Genomic DNA, 22,089 nt, shown 5'->3' with positions numbered 1-22,089 from the left:
CTGCCCTGCCCTGCCCCGGCCTGGTCTGGCCTGCCATGTCGTTTGCCACAATCGATGTCGTTTATCTTCTGATTTGTTGCCAAACGAAGCAAAACAAATCACTTGCTCGAACGGCTGCTCCATCTAACAACTAAATTTCAGACATACCGTAGCGAGAAGGTCCTGCCAAAGAAGCTGCAGCCTGTACTCCTGGGTCCCTGGGTCCCTCTCCCATTCCTCTGGCGACGGGATTTCTCTACCGCTCCTGGGGCCTCGTTCCAGCTGCTGTTGCGAATGAATTGTAGCCATTTTTCAGACATCTTTGGCAGACTCGTGACGTCCGACGTTGCACGGCTCGGCCCAGAAAACAAGCAGGAAAAAAGGAGAATATGGAACCCAGAGAGCTGGGAATTTGTGACGCCTTCGTCGTGTGTTAACAATGAAAGTATGCCGCATGCCATGTCCCGCCCATAAGACAGCGCCTTCCGCCAACAAAAGGTACAAATGTCGCCGGAACGGAATTTATTGGCGTGCATTAACCGACACAAGGACTCCACTCTCCGGGATATGCGCCATATATTAATATAAGAGCCTCGAATGTGTGTACGCACACAGATACTGCCACAATTGTTTTGTCTTTCTGGCTCTCCGGCTCTCCGGCTAAAGTGCACATTTGTTGGCTTTCTTTATGCTCGCATGCCCCAGAAGTTAATCAGGATTTGTGGCCCATCCCCATCCCCATCGCCATCCCCTCCCACGAGCTCTGACTCTGATAAATTAATTTGTGCGTTGACTGGCTTGGCATTTTATTGAAATTTGCATAAACATAATTTCCGAAAGGTTGCCAGTAAATCCTCACAGAACAAACACTGCAAAATAAACTAACAATAGACGGTCCGAGGCACACACTTGATGAGAACAATAAGAGCCGAAGCAACATGCAGTATTGGCCCAAGAAAAACTCTATTATTTCAGTACATTAACTTTGGATTTATTGTTTATGGCAGCAGCAGGAGCGGTGGGGGCACAGACTTGGGCAGTGGCAGTGGCAGGGGCAGGGCTTCAAACGTCGATGGCCTCTAAGTGAAAGTTTGGCGAACAAATATCGAGTGAAAAGTTGGCTAAAACTAACCGAAACCTTCTTCAAGCCAACTGAAACGTGACTCTCTTCAGGGAGGGCCTTGTCCTTGGACGGAGTTTGTCTGCCTCTAAGCATGCAACACTAATTGAAAGAGCTTTGTTTCACGTTTGCATACCGGCCGGTGTGTAACAGTATTTTGAGTGGGTGTGTGGGTGTATGGGTGTGGCGCAGCCACATCATGAGGCTGTCATAATGTGCATTTTAAATTACGTATGCACACGCGGCGTATGCGCAATATGACGAGCACCAGCCGCAAATTTCCTTGCCACATATGTGACACTGAGACGCTTCCCACCGTCTGCCCTGCTCCCCACCCCCCCTTTATTTTATAGAAAGAGCCCCCACTTGGCCTTTGTTTTTGGCCAAGTTTATGTTTGAAAATTTTCGCTGCCATTTTGCCGTTCTTTTCTTATGTTTCGTTCTGCCGCCCCAAGCTCGTAAATCTTTGAGGAAGTGAGCAAAAAGAAGAAGACAAAAAAATGGAAAATTGCCCATTTTGTGTGTTGGTATGTGTGCGGGATGGCTGGTCATAAAATGGAAAAAGATCAATATAACATTTATTTATATTTTCGCTTGAGTGGCCATAAAAATGCCAGCCCCCCCACCCATACCACCACCCACACCCACACCCCATTCAAATGATCATTTCTGGCGGCGCTCTAATTAATATGTGGGTGGAAAGTCGCAAAAACGAAAAGGAAAAATACTTAGGCTGGAAATACTTCAAAGACCGCCCAGGGGATTTATGGCCTGCAGCCGGCAGGCCGGAAGTGTCACTTGGCAACTTTCCTCGGATTGTGTCGAGACAAGCCAACTTCACAGCTCCAAAGGCCCCGAAGGCGTTGAACAAGCTCCAAGCACTTCAACTCCCTGCACCCTGCTCCCTGCTCCCTGCTCCCTGCGTCCTGCGTCGTGCGTCCTGCGACTGTTTGTGTCTGTATTTATGTAGCGATAAAATTAAATTTATTTTAACGCCAGCCGAAGGTGCAGATGGGGAGTGCGGGGCGTGGCATGTGCGCACATAGTCAAACATTATCGCCAACTTGGTTGCAAGTTGGCGAAACTTCGATGCCGACCAGCGTTTGTCTATCCGTCCCCGTCCCCGTCTCCGTCCCCGTCCCCGTCCCTGGGCAGGAAATCGCTGGAATCGGTTGGCCCAAAGTCTGCCACAGGCGGAGACCAGGAAAAGCACCTGCGATAAAAGTTTCTGCGCCATTTTCCACTTTCCCCCCTAACGTTTCTGTATGTGTGTCGGTCTGTGTCTGTGTCTGCGTCTGTGTCTGTGTCTCTGGCTGTGTCTGAGTGTTGTTCGCTGGCATTTTTGGGCATACGCATGAGTCCTTCGCCACACCTAATGCAGACCATAAACAAGCCACCATTTGCAATGCCATTGCCAATGGTCCTGCCACGGGCTTAATCTGCTAACAGAAGTTAATATTGCCCTGCCGCAATGCAGTGGCAGGCGAACGGAGAGTGGTGCCGGCCCAAGTTCCTTCCCCCTTTTTCTGGCCACTCGGCAAATTCTCGTTCTGGCAGACCGTAAACTCAAAAAGGGAAACTGCATGCAAATGCTGGCAGGAGATTGGATCTGGCATGAGAAATATTAATATAAATCCAAGCTCAGCTCCGTGGAGCTCTGCGGAGGGGGGAATCGGTATATAAGCAAAGGATAGCAATATCAGATACAAAATTTAATCGGAAAATCGAATGGAATGCCGACTGCTGAATGCTGAAAATAAACTAATAAAATCGTGTATTCAACTGAAAATATAGAGCAAACATTGTATAGGTTAAAGGTCAACTCTCTTACACGATGGTCAAACTTTAACATTTAACAGTAGATATTGTCGCAGGGGATGCCGAGTTCTGAGTCTGAGAGCCTTCTTTTGGAGTCTCTGGATCTTCTCGCGACTACTGTGGCTAGCTGTGCCCCAAATGGAGTTCCCATAAGTCCATGGATTTGTGGATTAGGGGTTTGACGCGCAGCTTCGAGGTTGATTTATTGCCCAAGAGCCATAGGTATTTTGTTGGATTTGTGTGGCCTCCAGGTGAGTCTTCTGTCAAGCCGCAGTGAGACTGGGGACTTGTGGGGATGCCAATCGGCCTTCCAATGAGTTGGATTCCATGGAGTTTCTCCTATCTGCGGGTATTCAATTAGTTCAAGTGCTCTTGGAGCTTTTATTCGTTTTCCATTTAACCAAATAGTCACAAAATATGCCACTATCTTCCATGGCACACGTAATCTTATCTGATCAATGCGTTTAGATGTTTTACAAGAACCCGTTACCCGTTACCCGTTTCCCGTTACCTGTAACCGAGAACCTGAACCACTCATAGATTGTGTAAGAGAGCAACGAGGCGGAAAAAAAGCCCGAACTTTGATTAGCTATCGCTAAAATAGGGGGTATTTTCGTAGGTAACTTTCGATGATTTATGCCAGCCCAAATCATATTAATTAATACTCTGGGTCTTCGGCGGGGGCGGGGGCGGGTCGAGCATATTGATTTGTGCCATTTCGTTTGATGGGCGCCCCTGCGGATGGGTTTATGGTTATAGCTGTGGTGGGGCTACTGGATATGGTCATGGATACGCGATAAGCTGATAGGCAGGAGGCATTCTCCAGGGATCGTTATAAATAGGAGCCCATGGGTCGGCCGCCTCGTAGACAACTCGAGAATGGCGACGGATAAGTATGCGCCACCGGATCAGCATTCGTGCACAGCTCCGGACAGCAGCTGGCTGAGTCGAGGCCACAAGAACCAGCCGCAGTGGAATGCCCTCGGCGCGGTGTCGTTCATCCTGATTTCGGGGGGCATGAGCCTGGCCTGGGGAGCCGGCTTTGCCGTCCATTCCGCCCATCGCGAAGAGCTGCTGATGACGTCCCACATGGAGGTCTCGTGGTATGCGGCTGCCACCGTTGGGGCAGTACTCGGGGCACTCTGCACCCATCGCCTACCCCTGCAGCCCGTCTATGTGAGTAGATTGGAGCGGATCGAGTGGAGGGAGAAGGAGAATGGGAGTGAGAATGAGAACGAGAATGGGAGAGGAAATCATCTCTCTGACTTCGCAGATATTCGGATCCTGCCTGGTGCTGGTCTCGGGCATACTCTTCCTGGCCTGCCACGAGTGCCCGGCGGCCATCATCACAGCCCGCTACCTGGACGGACTGGCCAATGGGCTGGTGTTTGTCCCAGCCATGGCAACGGTGGGGGAGATCTCTGTGCGCGGCATGCGCGGACTGCTGGCCTCCACGGTGGAGCAGCTGAGCTGCAACACTGGCATCCTGATGCAGCTGCTGTACACGGCCGTGTGGCAGGTCGACTGGAACGTGACGATTGCGGCCGACCAGGTGCACGGAGTGCTCAGCATTGTCTACGGCGTGGTAGCCCTTGCTCTGGCCTCGACGCTGTGCGTAGAGTCTCCGGTCAACCTGCTGCTCCGCTCCGATGAGCAGCAGGCGGTGGCAGCTCTGCGGCACCTCCAACGACCCTACATGGTCACAAGTGAGACCCTGATCCAGCTGGACGAGCACAAGCACTATGTGGCCACCAATCGAGAGATGAGCTGGTGGCAGAGCGTCCGGATGGGACTGCCCCCGCTCCTCAAGCTACTGGCCCTTCGATCCCTCAATGCCCTCTGCCTGACGCTGGTCGTGTGGAGTGCCCTCTACGAGACGGCCGTCCAGGTGGCGACCCACTATCAGGCCTGGCCCTATGTGATATTCGGTGTGATGCGGTGGTGTGGCTGCTTCTGCGTGCTTCTCCTCGTGGACACCACAGGCCGCAAGAAGCCCACGTTGTTTGGCTGCTTTTCCTGCGGTTCCTTCGCCCTCGCCTTTGCCACCCTGTTTGGGCGCACTCCGCACATGATAACGGCCCTCGCGCTGCTGTTCAGCCTGCAGTTCTTTGCTGGATTGGGGCAAACAGCGTCGGCGGTGTATCTCACGGAGGCCTTTCCCCTAGCCGTAAAGCCCCACTATGTGGCCGTGGTCTATGTCATAGAACTCTTCCTGCGACTCATCTTCTGCAGCTTCGCGCCTAGTCCTGCTGGAATTGTTGCCTACTTCTATGTCCTAGGAGGTCTTTCCATAGCATTTTTCTTCCTGAGCATCTTCTGCCTGCCGGAGACGAGGCTCACGACGCTGTCGGAGGCCCAGCACAAGTTTAGCAAGTGGTTTAACAAGGATTTCTAGGATCTAACATATATACTTGCCAAACAAAAATGTGGTTTTATTGGTTAAAGAAAATGCCAAAAATGCTACAAAATAAATAATAATAATAAAAAATAAAATACTACTCCATAGTTTGGTAATAGTGTACAATTATGAATAAATAACATATGAAAATAATAATAATAATACAAATACTAATAATAAGGTCCCATATCCCTTGTGTAAATCACCCAATTGATTAGTTATAGAGTTACCCCGAACCAAATGATTCAGCTGCGATTGTGGATGGCAACAAAAACACAGCTGGGGAAGCACACGATCCGCATCTCGGACGGCCCACCACTTGACGGTGCCGATGGCTTCTCTCCAGCCAACAAAATAGGTGGCATTTGATAGGGGAAAATAGTACAGTACACCATAATTCACGAACACATCGGTAAGAGTGCTTATCGGCCGGCAGAATGGCAGAACGATTCGGTCTCTAATACCGTTTGGGTGTCTTATCAATGCCATTTGAACGATAAGCCCAGGTCCCTCCAACCGACCATCAGTTGGACCAGGCCCAGTCGCAAAAAGCCACAAAAATCACTTGCCCTGGCATTCGGTCAATCAGTTTGGAATCGAGCCCCAACACGGTCGGTTGTATCCTCGAAAAAGAAGCCGAAAAAGAGCCCCACCGAGGAACATAATGCAAAACGATAAGTTCGCGGCTCCGCCAGCAGGCTTTTCCTCGGCCCCGCCGGCAGGATACCCCCCACAGGAATACCCACCACAGGGATACCCACAACAGGGATACCCCCCACAGGGATACCCAGCACAGGGATACCCACAACAGGGATACCCCCCGCAGGGATATCCCCAGCCCGGCTTCATACAGCAGGGAAACCCACCACAGTACTACGGTGCACCACCCGGACAGGGACCACCGCCACCGAACCATCACTATGGCTCGGTGCCGCCCCCGGCTCCAACTCTGCCACCACAGGACGCACCAGCTACTGTTGTGCCCCCCCAGGGCTGCTTCAGTCGCGGCCAAACGAACAAGCCCCAATCGAATGCTGTGGGAGCTGGTGAGTAGCTCTGGGAATTAGTCATCTGCTCTGCAATGGAAATCCGATAAGATAGCCTTGAATGGGGGGCGGGGCCTATATTCATGGAATTGATTAAGAACCAGTGACGTCATCAGGCCAGACAAATTATATCATTTTGATGGGTCTTAATAGATTCCCATCTCATAGTACCTTTTTGTACTAGATAGACATGAAATGTATGCAAAATTCTGTTCTTCCACTTTCAGCTGGTCTGATCTTTGTCTCGGGTGGAATGAACATTGCGTGGTCCATCGGGTTCCGTGGTGCTCTCTTCTACCATGCCACAACTCACGACTATATTGCCTGGTTCATTGCCGCCATTATTGGAGCAGTTATCAGCTGCTTAATCCCCAACAAGGTGCCCAGGAAGTATATCTTGGTAAGTGAATACAACGCCTGCCTCTTGCCAATCTGTCAATCTCCTTGATCCTTTCCACGTGCAGCTAGTCGGGGCGCTTTTGGTGACGGTTGGAGGCATTGAGATGGCCGCCATTCGATCGAATGGCGGTGCAGTTCTAGCCGGCTCCTACCTGGATGGAATAGGCAATGGACTGGTGTTTGCTCCTTTCATGGCCCTGGCCGGTGAGGTGTCCGTTCCGTACATGCGCGGCCTGGTCACGGCGAGCCTCGAGCAGATGTGCTTCGGCATCGGCATCTTTCTGCAGATCATCTATACCAGCACATGGGCCTCATCTGGTTTCTACTATTCGTCCAGTGGCTTTTCGCCCGAGAATCTAAAGGGAATCCTGAGCGCCGTATATGGTGGGCTATCCCTACTCCTGGGCGCATTGCTGTGCATTGAATCGCCGGTCCAGATGCTGGCAAGGGGCGACGAGCCAGGCGCTATCGATACCCTCCGCCGGCTCCAGCGACCCTACACCCTCACGAACGCCACCTACGAACAGCTGGCTGAGCACAAGCGATATCTGGCCGAAAACCGGGACCTATCCATGTCCCAGAGCATTGTCCAGGCCCTGCCCGCCTTCCTCCGACTGACCTATTTGCGCGCCATGAATGCCCTCAGCATATCCAGCATTGTAGTCTTGGTCCTGATCATTGCCATCCTTGCGAACCGAGGATCGTCGACTGGCTGGCTGGTTGGGTTCGCCGTCTGCCGCTGGGCGGGCAACTTTATTTCCACCTTCATCATGGAGAGCGTGGGCCGCAAGAAGCCGCTTCTGCTGGGCTTGCTCGGCTGCAGCTGTCTCGGCTTTGCCATTGGTTCCAAGTACAGCTTCTACTATGGCATGGGCGGAATGGCCGTCATGATGCTGATATTCCAGGTCTTCGCCGGCCTCGCCTTCGTCTCCACCTCGCCCTACCTGTCGGAGGCCTATCCGCTGGCGGTCAAGCAGTACTTCATCGCGTTCACCTTCATCGCTGAGATGCTCGTCTTCATCATCGTCGGGTCGGCTCACTTTAATATCTACGATGGGGGCAACTACTTCTATGCCGTCGGTGGCATGTATCTGTTCGCCTTCCTGGCTGGCATTTTCTGCCTGCCAGAGACCCGATTGACCACGCTGCGCGGCGCTCAGCAGCAGTTCAGCGGATTCATCAATAGGAGTTTCTAACAGAAAACACACACAAGCTGTTTGCTTCTTGATGGGAGATACAGCCAGCGGTTTGCACGATCTTACCTTAGGTATTAGTCGAACCAAAGATAATAAATATTTATAGCCCCTCACGAGCGTACGAGTACTTGCAGCCTTGTGTTTTTTTTTTGTGTGTTTTTTGTGGTTGGCTATCGCAAAACAGATAACATTTCTGGACTGTCAAAACATAGAATTGGACTGTCACAAATGTCATTAATTTATTGAGTGTGAATTGTGTATTTGCCTCTCTTTTTTTTGTACATGTCCATAGAGTGCGTCAAGGAAATTTGTAAAGAAATTTTTACCTGGAAAAGAGAACTGGGAAAACCAAAGCAAACTGCAACACATGCTTCGGTCTCACCCTCGCGCCACGCCGCTCCGCTCCGCTTCGAGCCGAATGCAAACAATCAGCGATAGGAAAATCGCGCTCTGATAGCGATATCAACCACAGCTAACAATCCGAAATTCGAAGCGCTTACTTATCAATCGGTAGACGATAAGATTAGTGTGTCATCGATGGTTAAACCAGACGGAAACAAGCTCAACATACCCACCTGGTAGAACTCGACCCCGGAGCACATAGTCTTGTGCGGACGCGCGGCCACAGCGGTCGACACCATCGTCATGCAGACAGAGAGACCACCGCCAGCAAGTGGCTTTCTGCCCATACCCACGGCCCATAGTCCGGAGGTGAAGCGGGAAGTGATACAGCAGGCAGGACAGGGAACCTGCTGCAACCAGGATCGGCGCAATCAACCACAGGCGAATGCCATTGGAGCTGGTAATCTTACGACTTACGTTACGAATAATTGAACAGCAAGCATAGGCCTTGGCCACCAGTGTGAATCATCTGTGAGTCAGGGTTCAACAGAATGAATACGAGTACTGTGGGGGAAGAGGGACTACTTACCTTGAATGCTAGAAACTCTACAGCACTTTCCACACCCTTTTAGGCCAGGAACTAGTATAGCCACAAGTAACAATACACACGTGCTTATTATTCTATATCGGAAGCTGATTGTTTGTATATATATATACATTATTTTGCAGCTGCCTTGATCTTCCTCTCTGGCGGACTGCACATCGCCTGGAGCATTGGATTCGACAGTCTATTGGAGCTGGAGGTCAGTTCGCACCTGCGCATCAGTTGGTTCATTGCGGCCATTGTCGGAGCCCTGGTGGGTGGCTTCTTTAGCCGCCGATTCACCTACAAGCAGCTCATGGTATGCTAAGAACGATATTCCAGAAGAAAACGCTTACCATTACCAAACGATTCCATTCGCCACACAGCAAACGTGCGCAATGCTTACGGTCATTGGAGGAACTGTGATGGGGGCCAGGCGGTTCAATGTCAGGGCCATGCTCGTGGCGAGATATTTGAACGGATTCGGCAATGGTCTGGCCCTGGCTCCCACACTGGCCATGGCCGGGGAGCTGTCCGTGTACTACAAGCGAGGAACAACGGCCTCGGCCGGCGAGCAATGGCCCACCACTTTGGGGATCTTTGTGCAGATCGTGTGCAGCGCCAGCTGGGACACGGAGAGCGAGTTCACGGTGGAGCAGTTCCAGGGCGTACTCAGCGCCATCCTGGGCGTGATTGCCATATGCATGGCCTGGCTGCTGACAATCGAATCGCCCGTGGATCTGCTGGGCTGGGGTGACGACCAGGGAGCCATCGATGCTTTGAGCCGTCTACATCGTCCCAGAGCCGTCACCGCTGAAACCTATGATCAGATGGACAATCATCACACCTATCTGACCCACAACCAGCCGATGCGAGGGCTAAGAGCCTGGACGGAGGCCCTGCCCGCCCTGCTGCACCTCTGCCTGATGCGGGGACTGTACGCTATTAGCTCCAGCATGCTGGTAGCCTTCACCCTGAGCTGCACAAGCACCATTGTCTATCCCGGTAGCTCGGGGCCCTTTGTGCTCTTCGGCATCCTGCGACTGGTGGGCAGCTTCACGAGCGCCTTCGCCTTGGACACGCTTGGCCGCAAGATCCCCTTGCTGCTGGGCCTGGTAATGGCTGGTGGACTGGCGGTCGGAGTGGCCAGTAGGTTTGTGGGGAGCGAGCTGGTGCGGGTCAAGGACATGAGGATGGCCCTCTGGCTGCTGCTCCTGTACCAGCTGTTTGCGGGCTTTGGCTTTGGCCCGAGCTCGGCCTACCTATCGGAGGCCTTTCCTCGGAGTGTGAAGCGGCAGTGCATTGCCCTGGCCTACGTGGCGGAGATGATCATCCAGCTGGGCATTTGTCGCATCGATCTCAGCAGGCACATCGACAGCATTGACAATATCGCTGCCTTTTTCTTCAGCCTTGCTGCTCTGCTGCTGGCGGAGTTTCTGTGCAGCATCTGGTGCATGCCAGAGACCAAGCTGACGACTCTGCTACAGGCGCAGATAAAGTTCCGGAACTTTGTGGTCTCGCAAGCCTGAAAGTAGGCTACTCTCACACATCACACAATAAGACTACCTACCGCCCACCCCCTAGATATAGCTGAAAATAAATCTGTAATCTATATAGTAAGAACCAGTGGTCGGTCCACACTTGTTCTTGTCTTATCGCCAGCATGAGCTCGCTCTCTCGCTCCCTCGCTCCCTCTCTCTTGCCGACATTCTGTCGATCAGCATGAAGAGCTAATTTTAATTTGATTTCGGGGATCCCACTTGTCAGATAAGCGCAGCGTAGGCAAACGTTTATCTGCGAACTCCAATTAAGTCGGCTATCATATATCTTAGATAAGATTTGGGCTCGTAAAGAAATGTTTGGCTGCAATTTAGATTGAAAACTAAGACTGTCTACCCTCTGGCATTACCGTCATCAATTATAATCATTCTACAATCAACGTTCTCCTAGCAGCTTTAATAGGCTAATATTTACACATGTATAAGCTCACAAAAGTAATTCACAAGAGCGTCAATCAGGTCAACAAATCACTTCTCAGCTTCACCAGAAGTATCTGTAGGATTGAGGGGAGATTTTAGAATATCGATTATCATTTCTCTGCCTCACCATTTGGGGCGCCAGCACCAGGCTGACCTCGTTTCAGTGCAAAATCTAAGAATATTTCCTCCAGTCTCGTCTGTATTATTAAATAGTCCTCTATGTATAGTTTTTCTCTATTATTTTCGATCAGTCGAAATAGATTCGACCACATTAATTTCTTCAGGGGAATATAGTACGTGAGCATCCCACTGCAGGTTTCCTTGAGAACTGCGTCCGGTATTTCTTTTGAAATAAAGCTTTTTAGTTTTAAAATTCGATGGGGCGCATCTGTTTCTTTGATTATGCTAATTTCATCGCTTCTTTTATTATTGCTGTTCGCTATTTCCCGTGCTTCATCGCTTCCATTTGCTGATAGCTCTGAGCTGGACGAGCTTCTGTTGGAAAGCTTCACCTTAATCTTCAGTATGAGTCCCTTTGAGTATCTATTCTTTAGGTTTTGCACAGATCCTATGCACTTAAATTGTCCATCCACCATAATGGCTAGGCGCGTGCACAGCGTTTCGCACTCATCCATACTGTGCGATGTCAATACAATGGACTTTCCCGATGTCCGTATATGCGCTAGTCTCCTCCATATCTGTCGCCGAGCTGCAGGGTCCATGCCACTGGTCGGCTCATCCAAGTACAGTATTGAAGGATTTCCAATGATCGATATTGCAGCACTTAGTTTCCGCTTATTGCCTCCGCTGTAGTGTTTGGCTAATTTGTCTATGTGCTCATGGAACCCGAAGTACACCGCGAGGGACGAACAGATATCTCGAACATGCCGGCGTTGAACGCCTTGCAGTAAGCAATAAATACGCAGTGTCTGGCGGCCGGTCAAATCATCAAACAATGCATCAAACTGCGGACAATAGCCGATTTTTTCGTAGACCCTATGCAATTTTGTGCACAAGTTTCTGCCTTCTACGAAAGCCCTTCCCGCAGTTATTCGCGCATCGCCTGTGAGCATCCGAAATGTTGTGGTCTTTCCAGCACCGTTGATTCCCAGCAGTCCAAAACATTCGGCGTGTGTCACATAGAACGAGAGATCCTTTACAACGAAGTACTTTCCATAGCGCTTGCTAATGCCATCCACCAGAAGAGGCATCTTTTTCCGCTGGGAGAGTGTCATGTTTTTAATAAAGAAATTCTCCTTCTTGACATCCTCGTTATCGAAATTGGATTGGTCTTTCGTTCGTCGACGTTTTCCAATCGAACACAACAATTTAAAGGGCGCACAGCCAGCCCCACAAGTACACATCTTGGCATCAACAATCATAAGTAACAACAGTAGAAACGTAGCTACCGCAGATAGATACACGATCTCCGGCAACACTCCGGGGTGGCGCCAATCAAAGTACCCGGAAATATTACAGCACACTGGAACAGTGCGACAGCGGACGGTTCTCGGTAGCTTACGAACCGCAGCAAAGTTGCATCCACGCCGAATATTAAATCCAATATGAATGTGATGAATAGCACTCGCCAAGCAGTAGTGGGGGAAAACTCGGAAGTACCAGGCCAGTTGGACGGCTATGTGCTTCAGTTGAAATGCGTCAAATGATAGGGCCAGAACTAGCATGAACAAGCCGGTGCCAGTGAGGGTGGTGGCGATGACGGTCCGTGTGAAGCCCGTAGCTCCATCGGAGAAAAAACTGGACAAGGTGTAGCTGAGAGGCAGTGCTGCTAGGCCAAATAATAACAGAACGGAATAGTATAGGCTCAAATCGGAAACTGTTGAATATCCAGGCTCTTGAAAAGCGGCTATTGTGACGATGGCCATTAGAGCAGACACAGCGAATATGGCGTAGTCCCACAGCAACTGGCTAATCCAGTAGGCAAACGCATCCACGCCACTCAGGAATTGCATTAGTTTGGCTCGCGTCTCCCGCTCTTTTATTATCGGAATCACGTAAAGGGCAGTGATGATGCTCATGCATAGACCCAGGTTTATGGCTATTTCGGCACCCAACCGCTGTCCTTTGTTCAGACGCAGGGTCAGTGTTTGATTGTTGTAGGGCAACGGGGCATTGGTTACCCCTGTTTTAGCCTGCTTTCCAAGGAGCTCAACTGCAATCGCATTGTGCAGTAAATTGAGCGTTAATGGCGCCGTATGCAAAGGCTTATTATTTAGCCAGACGGTCAGGCCTTCGTTTCCGATGGTCACCCCTGCCAAGTACTGGAAATCGACTCGACGCATCTGGTTCTTTCCAACTCCCAAAATGTACTCTTCAACGCTTGCACCGCTGGTATTTATCAACTTGTATCCCAGGCCGTAAGTTGACAGGTGCTCCGCATAGGTGGAGGCCAACGATGGCACTGACGATGGTTTATTCGCTTCGCCATGAAATACAACGTAGGCCTTGGGATACTGATGGAGTGAAATTTTCATTTCAGGCAGCTCATAGTAAATACGACCGCCTTTTGAATTCAGTATGGTTAGGGACATGATTAGTACGGGGAGAAACACTTGCATTAGCACTATCCAGTAGTTACGTTTAGTGATTAGGGCCTTTTTCAAAAGGAGTGCCTGCCAGCGCATACAGCAGCGAGTGTGCCAGCGCTCTTCTTTCATTTCCATATCAGAAAACAAGCCATCGAATCCCTCCTCCTTTTGTGGCTGAGCAGCAGGGTCGGAGTCTTCTGCCTGTGGACGCTCCGATATGTTGCTGACTCGCATGAACACGTCTTCTAAAGTGGTTACACTCACGCCATATCCATCCAGTTTCAATTGGTTCGACTGCTGCTCTAGAGCATTCAACAAATCTGGGTATTTTTTGGAGTATTTGCTGGGCAAAAGATACGCTATTTCGCTCCCAAACTCGCTTTCTAGCTCAACGGTTGGCAAATGTTTATTCAGCAGCTGTGTGACCTCTACAACGTTGCAACTCTGTTGCTTCACACAGATTAGCCGGTATCCGATGCCGTAACGTTTCTTGAGAAAAAATGATGTGCCGTAACACTCTAGCTTACCGTCGCAAAGAATGGCAATACGATCTCCCAGCACATCCGCCTCGTCCATATAATGTGTGGTCAGCAGTACAGTGCGGCCAATCTTTTCGGCCTGCAGGAGCTCCCAAAGACTCCGACGTCCGGCTGCGTCGACGCCAGCACTGGCCTCGTCGCACAGCACTATGCTTGTGTTGCCGCAGAGCGCACAGCACAGAGACAGTTTCCGCTTCATGCCACCGGACAGCTTATCGGCGGCAATGCGTGACTTGTCCTCCAACTCCATTAATCGCATGTACTTGCTCACTTCCCAATTAACGGCAGTAGATCCGCGCACACCTTTTAGTTTGCTGAAAAACTTAATGTGGTCTCGCACAGTCATGTTGTTGAAGAGTATATTTTGCTGCGGGCATATGCCCAATGATCTGCGTGCTGATGCCAGTTGGTGGCGAATGTCATAGCCGTTTAGGAATGCTGTTCCATCCGATGGTTGAATTATCCCAGTAAGCATGTGGATTGTTGTAGTTTTTCCCGCACCATTCTGCCCAAGTAATACTGTAATTTCATTCCGATACATTTTCAGATTTAGTCCTTTGACAGCTTTATGTTTCCCGTAGTTTTTCTGGAGGTTGCACAGCTGAATTCCAATATATTTACTTCTCCTACTCAAACTGGTTGGACTTAAAGGTAAAAGACTTGTATTATCCGAGTGACCCAGAAGTTCGGACCAAAACTTTCGCCGAAAGGGATAATACCATCGACGAGCTACCCCAGAGTCTCCAGCGTATATTTGTTCCACATATAGGCAAACTGTCAGATAGATTAGTCCGCCAAGTGTAAGCATAAAAACCACATAAATCAGCGATAGACTGTCATCCAAAGAGACAGGCTGGAACATATTATTCCAGCGAGCTCCCTCCCCTCTGCCTTCCCAGGCCATTATCACATGGAAACCGAATCCCAAAGCTGTATTTGACATCAGGAGGCATAGTATAAGCTTCGTCGCCAGGTTCAAGCGTTCATAGTAGTAGAACGAAAACGAATAAGGTATATAGGTAAGGAACCACAAAATACTGGTAGCTGCTGCCGATGTACTGGCCTTGGAAATGAAAACAGCAATCATAAAACAGAAGCATATGCTCGCAAACACATATGTGTGAAGGAACACCAGCAGGGGAATCCAATGAGAATATGTAAGAATGGCGACTGATTTGTAATACCTTCCAAGGAGCAGGCACATCAGAAGTAGCACCACCACCATGAGCATGACATAACTTTTGACAAACCATGCTAGCCAATGAATCCAGTTGTGGACGCCCATCAGTTTCATGATATCCTTCAGCTGAAGTTCCTTCTCGTTGGTCACTTGCTTCGCCACAAACGAGCAGGGATAAATGAAGCTCAGCAGAATAATAAAGGACAGCAGCTGTTGCAGGCCACTCAAGAGCGGATCGTGGATGTACGATCTGTAAGGAAACCTCTGAAGTTGTATTTGCGGCAGCTCTTCCTCCTTTCGGCCAGTGCTCAGTTGCAGCCACGACATTGTTAGCGCATGCTGCAGTGGTAGGAACCCCTCCACGATATATCCAACGGGCACACCCCCATCGCTGGCGTTAATGTTACGAGGCCCACTCATATCGTAGTTTGGAAACAGGTTGTTGGTCCGCCACGTCTCCACAAATGGCCCATACATGGTGCGCAGCTCGCTGGGAAATCGAATTCTATAATTGAACGAATATGAATATCCCCTGTCATTCTGTGCACTTGTCGTCTCACTCTCGAACTCCACACCAGCCAAGTAGTTGTGCGTTATTAAATCATATTCCATGTGCGAGGCGGTATCATACGATCGCCAGCTCAAAAGCCTTAGCCGCATTGTCGCAGCAGTAATGATGGCCCGATTAACCGAGCTATCTGGAGTATAGCAAAGGATGTTTTTGGGAATATTCAGTGATCCGTTATCGTGCATAATTAGGTTTCCATGTATAACTGATTTCTTAAATAGATTCATATCCGAAATAGATACTGGTGGGTACCTAACCACTGGCATTGATACGGGCTCCACCAGCACACGCAGCGTAACAATGAGGAGGAGAAATAGTACTGGAAGAGCCAGGGCGAACATTAGTTGAATTTTCTGGTTCCATTGAAGAGTCCAATTCTTCCACAGGAGCAGCTTCAGCTTCTGCCAATCTCCAATTGGCTCATTGTTGTAGGAATCTTGTGGTAGGCTCATTGATATTACTTTGAAATTCTACACACACCCAAACTGAAATCAATAATGCCCTGGCATAAATTTCAAAGTAATATTTGTGATCTGAACCCAGAAATGTATGTAGACTTCCATCTGCACGACATCTAACAGCATATAAAATAGTGCGCATTAAATGTACTTTATCCATATGTCCACATATGTATAAACAAGAAGAACATCTCATTGAGACCCCCCCATTTCGTAGCTTCGCAGGCTTCGTTCCATGCCAACTAGTCCCCCACTGCACTGCTTTGAGCTCACCTCACTGTCAATTCATACAAGCCCCTCTCCCGTATCGCAGTCAATAAATTTTATTGACTTTTCTGTCCACCCCAGGCCATAAACCAATACTTTTATGAATAAAAACTCGCAGCAGTAGTATGTACATACATATATGTACATATGTACATATATTCAAATTTAATTAATTTATTTATATCCAGTAATCAAACTGATAAGAGGGCTGACAAAAAGAGTTCTATGCTTGTGCTTATCTTATCAGCCGAACGCGTTCTCCGCCAGCGGCCGCATCGAGCACAGCACCTCGCTCAATGACTGCTCGCCCGATGCTCTTTCATATATCAAGTCGCGTCGGAGCAGTCGGTCAAGTTGTTTGTGCCGTCTCCGTTTTCCGTTCATTGTGCGGTCCGGCCAGAGCGAGACCTCAGACCAACCTCTGGAGTGGCCCCAAGTGATCGACAGAAAAGTGCAGACAGCGAACAGCGGACAACGGACAGCAAAATATAAAAATGAAAATGACAAATTGGTGAAGGCAACAGAGCGGCGATTTCCAATGAAAAGAATGCCAAGTAAACAAATAACAAATCAATCGCAGAACCCTTACAAATAACATATATATAAAAAGAACTCAAGCATTGCGGAACCTCTGAAGAAGTTTTTGATTGTGTTACGTAGAGCCCGCTGTGCTCAAAAGCCACTATGCCAATGCTGCCGACCATCGAGGAGGAGGGAAAGCTGTCCTGGCTGCGCCTCATGTGGCGCTATCGTCTCCAGTTCCAGTCCATGGCTGCGGGTAAAAGCCAAGATAGTCCCAGTCCCATACGAGATCAGTAAATCACACTATATTCGTCTATATCTGACAGCTTCGATTGTTTTTGTGGGCTCTGGCATGCGTCTGGCCTGGTCCATCTTCGACACACCCGCTGGCAAGTTCCTTAACAACAACAACACACAGAATCTGATGATGAGCTGGTTCATTGGCGCCGCCTTGGGGGCCCTGCTGGCCGCCTTCTTTGTGCAGCGTGTCACCAAAAATGTGGCCTATGTGAGTACGGGGACGAATACTACGTATGTACAATGTACTCCCACTTCTACACCAACTCTATTTTCTCTGGTCTGTTGTATCTCCTGCTACTCGTACTGATACTGTAGCCATTAGCACTCTGCCATTAGGCGGCTTATCAATCCAATAAACTGATAAAGTGATCGCGTTCAACCTGCATTGGTCATTAAGTGGCGATAGTCTCAATGCGAGGGCTGATCGATCAATATTTTTGGCTTTTCCCAAATGGAAATTACTGGAAAAAATATAATAATTATAATAAAAGACTTCAAAAATCCCAAAAATGTTCACATAAGCCACTATTACTATGTATGTCTGCTAGATAATATAGTAGTTCCAATGTACTCAACGAGGTTCGGGAATATGAGACTCAGTATGGCCACATACTCGTATGTATCTCTAAAATTTCGCAACAGACAGGCCGACAGACATTTGGGGGGACGGAGGATACAGGACACATCTTAATCAACATCCTCATCCGTTTCCTTTATTTTGTTTCCCCAGACATCCAGTGGCTTCCTGTTGCTCATGGCCGGCGTTCTGAATCTGGCACTGCCTCAGCACTTTGGAGCGGCCTGCTACAGCAGTGTGAGTGTGGGTGCCGCCTACGGGCTGACACAGATACAGGCCCTGGTCACCGGATCGGAGGTGGCCCACAAGTCCATACGCGGCATGCTCCTGAGCTGCGAGCGCATCTTCCTCTGGCTGGGGGTCTGTGTCCAGGTCTTCTACACGCGGGTCTGGTACAATCTGGAGCCGCTCCAGCGCGGGTATGCCATGCACATTGATCAGCTGCACGGCATACTGTTGGGCGCCTTGGGACTGGCGGCCGTCGTACTGGCACTGGCCCATCGGCTGGAGTCGCCGCTGCTGCTGCTGCACCAGGAACGCGACATGGCCGTGGGGGATACCCTGAAGCAGCTGAACGGCCAGTCCGCCACGGAGCTGGTGCGCCTGCGTGAGGACTGCCACCAGCTGCACAATGCCCGCGATTGGGAGCAGTTTGTGGAGGAGCCGGAGGAGATCCCGGGCTGGCATCGCTGCGCGCGGCGCGTGCTGCCGCTTCTAAAGGTGCTGCTACTGCGCTGCTTTGCCACCTTGGCCCTGTCCCTGTCCTTCAACCGGGCTTTCCTGGTCGTGAGCTGGCACGGCCTGGAGTGCGACATGAACTGTCTCTATTGGCTGGCGTTCGCTGGTCTGGTGGGCAGTTTGGGTGGAGCCTTCCTCGTGGACACTCAGGGACGTCGTAAGCTTTGCTCCCTCTCCCTGTTCATAGCTGGCATCATCATTGTCATGGTGGGCGGCGTCTTCGAGCATCTGGAGTCCGTGAAGAAGACCTTCTACGACATCAATCTGCAGGCCATTGCCTTGCTTATGCTTCTCTTCGAGCTGATTGTGTCGGGCGGGGTGGCGGTCCCGGCTCTCATCTATACGGCGGAGGCGTTCAGCATTGCCCACAAGGCGCGCTGCCTGGCCGGCATTCTGGTCTGCGAGCAGCTGCTGCAGTTGGGCCTGCTGCTGGCCGCCTTCCACCATTGTCTGACTGACTCCATCCTGTTCTTCACCATCGGCGCCCTCAGCTTCTTCTTCGGACTGCTCGTGTACATGCTGATGCCCGAGACGAGGCACTTGACGCTCTACGAGTGCCTGCTCAAGTTCAAGAAAGTTCCTTAAACTGAACCCGTATCCTTAAGGGCTTACACCTATTCGTATCCTTATCCCTAAGTGATTCTCTGTTATCTATGTTTATGCCCAATGTGTATGTGTGTGTGCTTGTTCGTGTCTGCATCTGTATCTCTCCCTTTGTATCTCTTAAGTTGCATTAACAGCTATTTATTGTAGCCCCAGGTCCTTTATTCAACTATCAACTACCTTGTATCCGCGAGCCAAGTTCCCAGGGAAGCTCTACTTTAAATTTGAGCTTCTTGCCACAAGCTTGCCAGTGCTTTCGGTGTCGTTTCCTAAGCGAAGCACCTCCCACTTATCACACTCTCTCACAGGATCTACTGATGAGTGGGTGCTTCGTTAGCTGGAACTTATCTTTAATTGTAATAAATTGATGTATTGCATATCTGACTTGATGTTTTTTGAACATTTCAAAAACAGTTCTCTCGCATATAAATTAGCTTCGAAGCTATACTTTCCGTTTTACACAATCTCTCAACCTCCATAGAGTCTACACCTATTCTACACACGACATTTTACTTCTGCCACCACAGATGCCCACTTTGGTTCCAGGAAAAACTAAAGCTTTTCATAAGCTTTTCTGCCATAATCACTGTGGCGCTGTTACCGCTATTTTTCCAGAGCTTTCACTGGAAGGCGGCCCCAAATAACCCATTGTTTCGGCCGGCCGCGTAAACAATGAGTAAAAGCTTTCCTCTCATTCATAAAAGTTCCCACGTTCCTGCAACATTTTAGCCGACAATTTACCCTTTCACGGATTGCCTCCAATGGGGATTCCACACACTCTTAGAGACTGAGAGTGAAATGGATAGAATCATGGGAAGAGAAAACGAGGGAGAGAGAGGGAGAGCTGATTAATATGGTGTGTGATGAATATGCTCCCCAAATCTCCCCGAATCGGGAGGAAGCTACCCGCTGCTTCGAGTCAGCCGCAAAACCAACGCCAACCTAAATTGAGGCAACTCCCCAGCTTGCCATCTAATGATGTGGAAAATCCGCTATGCTCCCTGCCACACAGAAACTTATTGATATGCACTTTTTGTGCTCTAAATTTTTGGCTTAGACAGCCACAGCACTCTGGTCTGCCATATCCCAAAGTGCTGCCTTTGACCGACTACTTACGGAGCTGTGTATTCTGTGTGTGTGTGGGGGCTGTCTCTTGGTTGCTGTGGTTGCTTTGTTACCCAATTGTATTTGACCCACAATTAGCCATCTTCGGGCCAGCTCATGCCGGCCATTCAATAACATGCGGCCGACACGAGGAGCCACATCGTCAACAACACAAGCCGCCACATTGACCCTTGGGGTTGGCCAAATTGGCTAAATGAAGCGGCGTGAATCGAGTTTAAAGTTATTTAATTTTTAATTGAGTTAATTAGTGGGCAAGGGGCACAGAAATTTCTTTGTTTATGCAGCAACAACAGCGAAAATATAATAACAGCAAAAAGAACGGTACGCCCTTTGCCCTCTCTGAGGGCTTGGAACATTTTCCTGCGGTTTCCGTTTCCATGGAAGCCATTGAAAAGTTTACGTTTCAGCTAATTATGAAAACAAAAAATCTCCATAAGGGTCTCTAAAGCATTGATTGCTCTATTCCCAGTTGGTCTCTTCATATCAGATTTGGATCGGAGGCAGATCCGGTTGAAGATGGCTTACTCTCTCTACGATTCCCGGACCAGAAGCTGTCATATCCAATTTAAGATGGTTGAAAAAGGCTTTACTTCCCTGATGATAAATACTTACAATAGTCCCTGCTTAGAGGGTAGTCCCTGCTCAGAAAAAAGCCAACCGACTCCAGCGTTCCTTTGTCATAAGCACCGCTTATCCCCGAAAGTTGTCACTAGAAACAGTTGCACAGTTTCCAGTGCAAAGAAAATGAACTTACTCTCAAAGGAACGAACGCCTTAACAGCAAAAACACGCTTCAAAAACCCAAAAACGTAGCTTTGAGCATTTGAAAGAGAGAAAACACCCAAAGGCCAACGTCTCAGCCACACACTCGTGCTCGCATGTGGAAAGTGTGAAGGGAGTTTGGAGCCAGAGAGGGTCCCTCAAAAGGGAGCACTGTGTCATGGTGTTGTTACCCTTGCCAGCAGTTTCAATTAACTGAAATTGAAAACGACAATCGTAACCATTAACGGCAGTGCGATGCCATGCTGTGAGACCCTTGGGGGCGTGGGAACAACAATTGCAATGCAAATCGCTTTGGTGCAGCAAAGAAAACACGTTGACGAGCAGAAGTCAAGAAACAGAAATTCCACAAGCCAAGAAAAACAGGTTAGGAAAGGGACCGAGAAAGAAAGAGAAGGCAATTTGGGAGACGGAGGGGGGGGGGGGGGGCGCAGGCGGAGGCGGAAGGCACGAGCATGCCGCCGTCGTAAATGAAAAAAGCAAACAAACGTAAAATTTTATTTGTGCGCAATTTTCTATAAATTTTCATCGATTGCCATTGGGATATTGGCGACATTTGCGTTTGGCATTTTGCTGCGTCCTTCACACACACACTCCTTACAGCTCAGAAGGAGCTCCTTTGGCCTTGCCTTTGGGTCCATTCCTCCATCCCTCCATCCCGCCGTCCGTCTGCCATAACTTCGGCTGCACTTGGAATTATGCTATGTTGTTGTGGCCACGCCCACCCCCTCCTCTCCGCACGAAATTGAAAACGCATGTGGGTCCGTGGGTGGATGGGATTACTCGTATAGAAGTTTCCAATCAACAACGAATGAAGTTTCCATAATGGCAAATAAATTATGTTCTTCTCACACTCGGGTCCGGTGGAGTGGAGCCCGGAAATGGCAGCTCCCCGCATCGGAAGACCGGTAAGCAGCTCTAGCTGGCAGGCAGCATCAAATTAATGTCTCAGCTTGCCACAAAATGGCCGACGTGGCGCAATTTATGATGCCAGAAGACAACTCTAAAGTGGCCCCCGCCACAG

General features: G+C 49.5%; 5 protein-coding genes across 6 annotated transcripts; 4 read left to right on the top strand and 1 right to left on the bottom strand.

The window, feature by feature from the left end:
- Positions 1 to 3,659: 3,659 nt before the first annotated feature.
- Positions 3,660 to 5,815, top strand: LOC6900640 (uncharacterized). Its single transcript, XM_002134977.3, has 2 exons — positions 3,660 to 4,093; positions 4,191 to 5,815. Exons 1-2 carry the CDS (start codon positions 3,797 to 3,799, stop codon positions 5,310 to 5,312), a joined length of 1,419 nt encoding a protein of 472 aa, XP_002135013.2. The 5' UTR covers positions 3,660 to 3,796; the 3' UTR covers positions 5,313 to 5,815.
- A 124-nt stretch (positions 5,816 to 5,939) lies between these two features.
- Positions 5,940 to 8,083, top strand: LOC6900641 (uncharacterized). Its single transcript, XM_002134978.3, has 3 exons — positions 5,940 to 6,361; positions 6,589 to 6,761; positions 6,826 to 8,083. The coding sequence occupies exons 1-3, from the start codon at positions 5,980 to 5,982 to the stop codon at positions 7,954 to 7,956; spliced, it is 1,686 nt and encodes a 561-aa protein (XP_002135014.2). The 5' UTR covers positions 5,940 to 5,979; the 3' UTR covers positions 7,957 to 8,083.
- Positions 8,084 to 8,216: 133 nt separating this feature from the next.
- On the top strand, positions 8,217 to 10,657 carry LOC4813121 (uncharacterized). Of its 2 annotated transcripts, none has more exons than XM_001353670.4 (3): positions 8,217 to 8,758; positions 9,028 to 9,200; positions 9,268 to 10,657. In XM_001353670.4, exons 1-3 carry the CDS (start codon positions 8,602 to 8,604, stop codon positions 10,408 to 10,410), a joined length of 1,473 nt encoding a protein of 490 aa, XP_001353706.2. In that variant the 5' UTR covers positions 8,217 to 8,601; the 3' UTR covers positions 10,411 to 10,657. The 2 variants fall into 2 exon arrangements, with proteins under 2 accessions (XP_001353706.2, XP_015043061.2); XM_015187575.2 differs by lacking the exon at positions 8,217 to 8,758 and adding an exon at positions 8,777 to 8,953.
- Positions 10,658 to 10,797: 140 nt separating this feature from the next.
- On the bottom strand, positions 10,798 to 16,548 carry LOC6900642 (ATP-binding cassette sub-family A member 3). The gene is made up of 2 exons (XM_002134979.3): positions 10,988 to 16,548; positions 10,798 to 10,934 (listed from the first exon to the last, which is right to left on the bottom strand). Exons 1-2 carry the CDS (start codon positions 16,146 to 16,148, stop codon positions 10,909 to 10,911), a joined length of 5,187 nt encoding a protein of 1,728 aa, XP_002135015.3. The 5' UTR covers positions 16,149 to 16,548; the 3' UTR covers positions 10,798 to 10,908.
- Positions 16,549 to 16,719: 171 nt separating this feature from the next.
- LOC4813848 (uncharacterized) lies at positions 16,720 to 19,545 on the top strand. The gene is made up of 3 exons (XM_001353671.4): positions 16,720 to 17,199; positions 17,270 to 17,451; positions 17,974 to 19,545. Exons 1-3 carry the CDS (start codon positions 17,106 to 17,108, stop codon positions 19,141 to 19,143), a joined length of 1,446 nt encoding a protein of 481 aa, XP_001353707.2. The 5' UTR covers positions 16,720 to 17,105; the 3' UTR covers positions 19,144 to 19,545.
- The last annotated feature ends 2,544 nt before the right edge of the window (positions 19,546 to 22,089 follow it).

This window comes from Drosophila pseudoobscura, chromosome X (genome assembly GCF_009870125.1).
Source record: "Drosophila pseudoobscura strain MV-25-SWS-2005 chromosome X, UCI_Dpse_MV25, whole genome shotgun sequence".
Taxonomy (NCBI): Eukaryota; Metazoa; Arthropoda; class Insecta; order Diptera; family Drosophilidae; genus Drosophila; species Drosophila pseudoobscura.
This window is presented reverse-complemented; position numbering and strand designations above follow the sequence as displayed.